A 9,171-nucleotide genomic window follows, 5' to 3' on the forward strand; every position below is an offset into this window, starting at 1 on the left:
ACATGTTTCTTATTTCAAAATTTTGACTGCAGTAGCAGATATCTGGCTGTATACACTTCTTAAAAGTCTCTGAGCTCTACATTTAAAATGGGTGTGTATTATTGTATGTAAATTATAATTCAATGAAACTAGTTTAAAAAGAAAGTCCACATAAAACTATACAACACAAAATGAACAAGAGGGAAAAAATCCCAAAGTGAGATGGACACCAGAGGAGGCACCCAAACTCAGTTCCTAACATACATGAAATTGACCCTCGAACTAGGAAGGGGTCAGTGATGCCGACTCTCCCCATAGCCTGACATCTGCATGTTAACTTTACGGGCCGGATCACCTAGTACATATTTACTGGAAAAAAAAAAAAATCCATGTATAAAGTGGACCAATGCAGCTCAAATCCAGCTCAAAACCTCAACTGTACACACAGGGTCAGTGATCTGGTTCTCTAATCTTCAAAAATGAACCTCTTGGTTGAGAAAGGTAATTATAGGGGGAAAAAAAAATCACCAGAAGGCGCCAACCATGTTTCACTCTTTTCCCTGGATTTCATTGCAGAGCTTTAGAATGTCAGTAGAGGCTGTTAATGTCCATGATGATGGTGAGAGAGGGAAAGATGCAGCAACTGCGCTTCACGTGCATAGAACACACGATGGCCGATGGACTCTGCATGACTCTGAGGAATTCATGCTCAAAACCATATTCTAAGAAGTCAGTGTCAAATAATGCATTAAAAAAAAATTTACTTCACTCTGTATAGTAGGCTCCAGTTTCATCCACCTCATTAGAACTGATTCAAATGTGTAAGCTAGAAAGAAAAACACCAATACAGTATACTATCGCATATATATGGAATTTAGAAACAAGGTAACGATAACCCTGCATGTGAGACAGCAAAAGAGACACTGATGTATAGAACAGTTTTTTGGACTCTGTGGGAGAGGGCAAGGGTGGGATGATATGGGAGAATAGCACTGAAACACGTAAATTATCATATGTGAAATGAATCGCCAGTCCAGGTTCGATGCATGAGACAGGGTGCTCGGGGCTGGTGCACTGGGATGACCCAGAGGGATGGGATGGGGAGGGAGGTGGGTTCAGGATGTGGAACACATGTACACCCGTGGCAGAGTCAAGTCAATGTATGGCAAAACCAATACAATACTGGTTGTAAAGTAAATAAATAAATAAAACTGAGATTAAAAAAAATAAAGAATACAATTTAAATCCTGAAATGCAGTTAAGAAATACAATAAACCATGACTAACTAAGCTAATGGAACACCATTATATGTGAACAGCAAATTTCAGTTAAAAACCTACAAAAATGGAAAGCCTCATTCCCCAAAGACCATGGCTATTTAAATGAGACATTTTATTTTATTTTTTTTTTTAAATAATTTAGTCCCCAACACTCCGCGCCCCTCTGGGGTGAGGGGGTGGGGTCTGACCTGCCAACACACGGACTCGGCAACCATTGTTCCTAAATGAGACATTTTAAATGAATGGTATCTTGGATATTTAAACATTTCCAAGCACATATCTTAAGCTACCATTTATGAGTCTTACTTAAAAGACTGGGCACTGACTTGTAAGCCACTTCACCAACATTATCTCATTTAATCTTACTAACTCTATAAGGAAGGAATTACTCTCTCCATTTTATAGATGACAAAACTGAGGTTAAGAGAGGTTAAACAACTTGTCCAAAGCTACACAGAACCTTCGATTAGACTCAAATGACTATGCTTTTGTCCATTCTAGATTTATAATTCAGGATGTTATTTTTGCTATGAAATTATAAGCTTATTAACAAGCTATGCATTTTCTAATTAGTCATGTAAGCATCCTCAACCTACACAGTAATTCGAAGTTCAATGAGTGATATGCCAGCCCTTTATAAATCCTTCTCATGGTTTTATGCATGATACCAAAGCACTCATAAATATTAAAGATGTATTTTCCTCTTAAAAGTTCACATGTACTTATATCTGCTAATTAGAGGACAACTGACCTTCTTTCCTTTGAAAGCCACTGTAATATTGGGTCAAAAAAAAAAAAACACTCAGAAAAACATATGCTCCCTTTAAAACGTTTTTCTGATACCTCTCTAACCAGGAGAGTTTGAAGAAATTTGATGAAATCTCATACACTGTAAATAATCCAAAACCTGGTATAATGTGTTTAAGAAAGGTCCCTGGAGTCAGACAGATTTCAATTCTGATAATGCCTGTGCCACTAAGTAGGTGAAAAGGCTGGCAGGTAGCTGACGCTGGAGGGATATTGGAGTCGTGTTTACTGCAACATGTGCAGCTTTTATAAACTTCCTAGGTTTGTCTTTTAACGTGCATACTCCCAGTTATAAACAAAATCTGTACCTAAACTAAACGTTGTGTGTGGGCTGTGGAGAGAGAAGTGCTTATTTTTTTTTTTGCATAAAAGAAGGCTTAACGGACATCAGGGCCCCCAGGAACACCCATCTCAACTTCCCCAGACCCCCATCCTGGGCCTGCATGATGCATCTTCTCTATACCTGGGAGTTAAAACTTCGATTCCCTCCAGAAACAGCGGGATCACTGGTGGCTGGGGCTGGGACCTGCCACACTCAAGGCGAAACCTGCAGCTTTAAGCTGACCTGGGAGTCTGCCTGTTGTAAGGTTCTCACGGGAAAACACTTCTGAGCTCCAAAAAGCCAGCACATACACCTGCACGATACAACCCCTTTGGCCAGTGACTGGTGCCAGCCTTCTCTCTCTTCAGTCTAAAGATGAGCTATGCCCAAGGGGATTTCAAAGAGCAGCAACTCTCTCTTGTTCCAAAGGAGAAAACTGAGGCTCACATCACAACCACACAGGCCATTGGCAGGCCTTGGAATACAACACAAGGGCAGCTCCAAGTGCAAGTTCTTCCTGATAAACACCACCAAACCCTGCCCTAGCGCCAGGCATTTCCAAGATGGCAGGTTCGCCTTCCAACCATGGGTTTAGACTCCTTTTATCTTTTTTTTAATCCAAGTCCATGGTCCTGTAAGCACAACACCAAAACCTCCAGAAAGAGCAGAATTTGGTATCACACCAACACAGCCCAACGTATCATGTCCCAAACACCCCTTTCTGTCTGGTGGGGCCAACCTGCATCTCCGGGGCCACAGCCCCCACCACACCCTTCCCCACTTTTATCTGCCCGGCCTGATTCTTGGTGGTTGCCTAGGCTTCTGCATACAGACAAGCTCACTTGTGGGCTGACCCTGCCTGCAGACGTTACTCAGGGGTTGTGACAGGGAGCTCCCACCAAGTGCAAGGATCAGTGTTAACTTCTGTCCTGCTGAGTACCCCACCTCACACAGAGGTCTGCCACGATCGGTGTGGGACCCTGACTTCCAAACTCCTTAGCTGCAACCAGAGTAATAACTTACTGCAATACAGGCACCCAACATACCACCCCCCACACACTCAAATTATTCAGGTTTGACATAATATCCTTGCTATGTATGATAAACCGGTACTCTTCATCCTACTCTTCATTTTTTACAGTCTTGGAGAGACAAAAATCTAGCGGAGGAGGAAAGACCATAAAATACACAATACATAAATGAATACACAGTCATCCCTCAGTATCCATGAAGGGCTGGTTCCAGGACCCACCAAACACCACAATCCACAGATGCTCAAGGCCCACAGTTAGCCTTCCATTCAGCATCTGTGGATTCAACCACCCTCGAAACGGTCATGTATCCTTTGGGACAAAAAAAATCTGCTCTAAAAACATCAAGATTCCTAAAATCTTCTACATTTATGTCTCAACCTACTAATGGACCATGATCTCCAGTTTGAAAAGTAATTTTTGGTAACATAACAGTGATGACCTTTACATACTGCCAGAGCTACACAAACACCAGCAAATACTTAGGTATGAGATCCCGCACTCCCCCGCCCCACCCCGGCAACCCCCAAGTCACATCTCCTCTCTGCCCAGAAATGCAGAGGTACCACAATGGAGAATCAGCATCTGAATGCCCCAGGTCAAGGAGAGAAGAGAGGACCAACCTGCGGCAGACTAAGGTGTCAGTCTGTGCCATTCCAGGAGGAGGAAGAGTGCGGCTTTTCCCTTCAGGACCTGAGAAGTCTACACAACCTCAAGTCTCCCCTAGGGTCAGGCTGCCCATTTCCCAACTGGACTGATAGTATCAGTACTGGCAGGCAGGAATTTCTCTGTGAAAATCCTACACTCTACCCAGACATGACTGAAGCATGATTTAAAGTAATAATCAATGGTCAGTGGGTTATTTCTTAAATCTAAGATAACTTTTCTAATCCATGGTTTCTGTTAAACAGTCCTCATTGCTAAGGACACTGGTTTGTTCCTGGGGAAAAAGGAAAGGGAGGTGTGGGAGAGAAAAAAAAAAAATCTAGAGGGAACACAAGAATAGATCATAAATATACACAATATACAAATACATAAAATGTCGGATGTTGTTAAAAACAAAACCAAGGAGCTTTAGACTAAAACTGAAGAATTATCACCAAATACATACTGTACCCCTCTTCTGTCCAATAAAGTACGGCAAACCATATAGTAGAAATATGAGTTACAAGTCAAGTTACTTTTCTAGCTTACAAGAGCACAATTCCTTCAACTACTGAGAGGGAGAGGCATTTTCCGATCATAGAAAAACTTTTTACAAGGAGACAGATCTGGCACTGGCGGAGCAGCACCCTGACACTTAGGTCAAGAGTGATAACGCTGCCGAGAAGATAAATAATTTACACCTGAGCAAGCCATGGACCATAAAACACGAAAAACAGATGGACCTTTTGAGAAGTCACTTGATTCGAATTGTATATACAAGTGGTTCTTAAAAACAGGAAGCCAAGGAAGGCACAGAAAGCTCTGGCAGAAAAGACTCTTAACAGCAGGCAGTGCTTTCCAGATCCTTCCAATAATGGTTCAACACTGAGAATCTAGAGGCATTTCACCTGGAAGCGCACACATGGATTCGGAAAGTTTACAGGCTAAATCTGGGCCATGGAAAGGCACTAACAAATCTTAATTTTGAAGCTCTCCGAGTTCCCATAATTTGTTTTAATTTACACCTATAAAGTTGTGGTCGAGGGGTGGTTGATGAGAAGCTGGAGGCTTAAAAGGCACCTGGATGAGGTGCGGCCGAAGTGAAATCCTTTAGACCTGATTTCAAAAAGCAACCGGCCTTCTGAAACCAACCTAGTCCCTTTCACGTTAGTGGCATTTTGAGACGGGACGGGGACGCCGTCAATAGGCGGCGGCGGCAGACACCCCAGCCTGAAAACTCCTCCAGGCACCCGGTGTCACACTCTGGCACGCTCACGCCTTCCTAGCGCCTGCTCCGCGTTTGCTCAATGAAGAGGAACCCCAAATGAATGAATGGGAGAGAGAAGTCCGGACAGAGGCTCCGAGCAGGCAGGGCCCTGGACAGCGCCGGGCGCCCGCGGGCGCGGGGGGACCCTCGGGGCAGCGCGGCGCAGGGCGCGGACCGAGGGGGCCGGGGCCTCGCCGAACAAAGGGGCGCGGGGGGCCGGGCGCTCACCTCATCGCCCCACTTGAGCACGTCCTTGTGCCGGTCCTTGACGGCGTGGTAGATGTGCAGGAACTGGAGGATCCCGTGCCGCCGCACGTGGTCGGCGTGGCGCTGGGTCTCCTCCCAGCTCAGCGGCGAGCCCTGGGACAGCAGCCCCATGGCCGCCCCCTCTCTCCGCCCTCGGGGCCGGCGGCGGCCGCTCCGGGCTCGGGGCGCGCGGCGCGGGTCGGACGCTCAGCTGCCCGCCGAAGGCGGCGGCGGCTCAGCCCCGGGGTGGGGTGTGGCGGGGGGGAGGCGCCCTCGGGCCCCAGCCGGGGAGGCAGGGTCCGGTCCCCTCCGGCTCCCAAGCGCGGGGTCCTCGCCGCCCCGGGGACCGATCCAGGGGTCGGGCGCACCGCGCGGATGGCAGCGGCGACCCCGAGGCCGGGCTGGCTGGCTGGCCCTCCGCCCGACCCCTCGCTCACTCCGGCTCCCGCACCGCTCCTGCTCCGAGGCGGCGGCGGCTGGCGCTTCTCTTTGCCGGTGTCGTGCACTAGCTCCTTCCTACTTGTGACCAAAACCTGCGCCGCCGAGCATGCCCAGTGCTCCCGTCCGCCGGCCGGCCGCTCCCGGGCACAAGAGGCCGCTCCGGATTTTATAGGCTGCGGAAGGGGCGGGGAAAGAGGCGGGGCCGGTGAGGGGCGGGGCCGAGCGCTGCGGAGACTCAGGGGCCCGGGGTAGGCGTGCGGAGGCGTGGTTAGGGCGGAGTCCGCCTGGCTTTAGGCAAATGATCTCTGTGAAATTCCTTTTTTTGTAATCCGAAAAGAGAAACTGAGTTGGGGAAGAAAGTTGATTATTCGAGCTAATGAAGAATCCACCAGATTATTTTTTAGGTGAGAAAGGCCTCACACTTATAAAAACAGGGTGAGAGCATTATGGTGTGGCAATAAAATTTGTCTATAGGCTTTAAGACGTAAACATATTAAGTATTTGTGTAGTCTCTATTTGATGACATAGGTTCTTTGGATGGCACAGAAACCATTCATTGCAACCAAAGGGTTGTAATTCACCCATCAAGCGATTAAAATGACGTTCCTGTGAGCTTACCATGGAGGTGGAAGATATTAGAAACTTCTTGAGTTGGCCCGATCATGGGAAAGGGAAGGAACGAGGTACCTCGCCCCCAAATAACTGTTCAAATAATGTGTTAACAGAGCGATAAGATGACAGATGAGGCTGAAAGTGACAGCAGCTAGGTCATACACGTATTGAGACCAGAAAGTGTGTACTTACTGTGCCAGCTTCCCTTACCCCACAGCCAACATTTAGTGAGCACTGTGTGGATCACAACAAACTGTGGAAAAGTCTTCAAGAGATGGGAATACCAGACCGCCTGACCTGCCTCCCGAGAAACCTGTATGCAGGTCAAGAAGCAACAGTTAGAACTGGACATGGAACAACAGACTGGTTACAAATTCCGAAAGGGGTACATCAAGGCTGTATATTGTCACCCTGCTTATTTAACTTCTATGTTGAGTATATCATGAGAAATGTTGGACTCGATGAAGCACTAGCTGGAATCAAGATTGCTGGGAGAAATATCAATAACCTCAGATATGCAGATGACACCACCCTTATGGCAGAAAGTGAAGAAGAACTAAAGAGCCTCTTGATGAAAGTGAAAGAGGAGAGTGAAAAAGTTGACTTAAAACTCAATATTCAGAAAACTAAGATCATGGCATCTGGTCCCATCACTTCATGGCAAATAGATGGGGAAACAATGGAAACAGAGACTTTATTTTGGGGGGCTCCAAAATCACTGCAGATGGTGACTGCAGCCATGAAATTAAAAGATGCTTGCTCCTTGCAAGAAAAGTTATGACCAACCTAGACAGCATATTAAAAAGCAGAGACATTACTTTGCTGACAAAGGTCCACCTAGTCAAAGCTAAGGTTTTTCCAGTAGTCATGTATGGATGTAAGAGTGGACTATAAGGAAAGCTGAGTGCTGAAGAATTGATGCTTTTGAACTGTGGTGTTGGAGAAGACTCTTGAGAGTCCCTTGGACTCCAAGGAGATCCAACCAGTCCATCCTAAAGGAAATCAGTCCTGAATATTCATTGGAAGGAATGATGCTGAAGCTGAAACTCCAATACTTTGGTCACTTGATGCGAAGAACTGACTCATTTGAAAAGACCCTGATGCTGGGAAAGACTGAAGGTGGGAGGAGAAGGGGACGACAGAGGATGAGATGGTTGGATGGCATCACCGACTCAATGGACATGAGTTTGAGTAAACTCCGGGAGTTGGTGATGGCGGGGAGGCCTGGCATGCTGCAGTCCGTGGGGTCACAAAGAATGGGAGACGACTGAGCAACTGAACTGAACTGAACCGAACACTTACTGATTATCAAATGGATAAATGATCATAGGGGTCTCTTCTCCCCACCCTTCATATTGGACTTGCCCATCTCAGGGTCTGGGGACATGGAAACCCAAGGTCTGGCTGTAATGTCCGTAGGGGTGGGTGTGTGTGTGTGTGTGTGTGTGTGTAGTGTGAGTGGGGATGAGGATATTTGAAGCTCAGAAGATAATGTTTCAATCATCTGTTTCAACAGCTGGGATAAAAATCAAGCCTCATTCTACTTTGTCCATAGCCCAATCTTCCTTGTACCCTCCCCACCAATCACAAGACCTGTGTGGTTCTGACTTTCTGTTGTTTTTCTCTGGTTGGAATTCTCCATTTGACACAATCCTATTCATTCCTTGGGTCCCAGTTACTCTTCTCTGTATTTGGGTTGCATTTGTACATATCACTGTTTCTACATCATGATGCTACTGCTGCTGCTAAGTCACTTCAGTCGTGTCCGACTCTGTGCGACCCCATAGACAGCAGTCCACCAGGCTCCCCGGTCCCTGGGATTCTCCAGGCAAGAACACTGGAGTGGATTGCTATTTCCTTCTCCAATGCATGAAAGTGAAAAGTGAAAGTGAAGTCACTCAGTCATGTCCGACTCTTAGCGACCCCATGGACTGCAGCCCATCAGGCTCCTCCGTCCATGGGATTTTCCAGGCAAGAGTACTGGAGTGGGGTGCCATTGCCTTCTCCACATCATGATAGAATCGCTTAAAAAATATTTCCATGCTAGATAGTGACTTCCTCTGGGATAGAGTTGATTTCAGGCCTCTTGTATCTTTAGCTCTAAAAAAAGTGCTTGGTGTAAATGGAAGGAAAGTGGTGTGGGGAGTGGGGAGGAAGAGATAGTATTGGTCACTGTTTCTCATCCAAGCCAGGCATCCAAAGGATCATTTTGTAATTCTAATAATCTCATCTCACATATGCATACCCTGGCATTGTTCAGTACAATAGCCATTAGCCACATGTGGCTGAGCACTTGAAATGTGGCTAATTGGAGAAACTGAATTTTACTTTGATTTTAATTCACTAAAATAGAAAATTTTAAATTGATGTTCCATGTGGCTACTGGAAAACTTCTAAGTAAATTTGGAACAGATTGGGAGTGTGAAATCCACTTTTTCATCTGTTAATTTTGTGAACTCTAAATACAGAGCAAGTATTTCCAAAGAAAATTTAGTGGACTGGAGATGCGTTGTGAGGGTAAGACACATACCAGATTCAAGG

General features: G+C 46.2%; 1 protein-coding gene across 2 annotated transcripts in view; it reads right to left on the reverse strand.

The window, feature by feature from the left end:
• The window catches only part of GCLC (glutamate-cysteine ligase catalytic subunit), a 44,973-nt gene extending 38,825 nt beyond the window's left edge, over positions 1–6,148 (reverse strand). For both annotated transcript variants that reach the window (XM_070361344.1, XM_070361343.1), the window contains exon 1: positions 5,560–6,148. In XM_070361344.1, the coding sequence (XP_070217445.1) occupies positions 5,560–5,709 (150 nt within the window). In that variant the 5' untranslated portion in view covers positions 5,710–6,148. The remainder of the gene's footprint in view (positions 1–5,559) is intronic.
• Between the last annotated feature and the right edge of the window lie 3,023 nt (positions 6,149–9,171).

The sequence above is a fragment of the Bos mutus genome, chromosome 23, assembly GCF_027580195.1.
Source record: "Bos mutus isolate GX-2022 chromosome 23, NWIPB_WYAK_1.1, whole genome shotgun sequence".
NCBI classification, from domain to species: Eukaryota; Metazoa; Chordata; class Mammalia; order Artiodactyla; family Bovidae; genus Bos; species Bos mutus.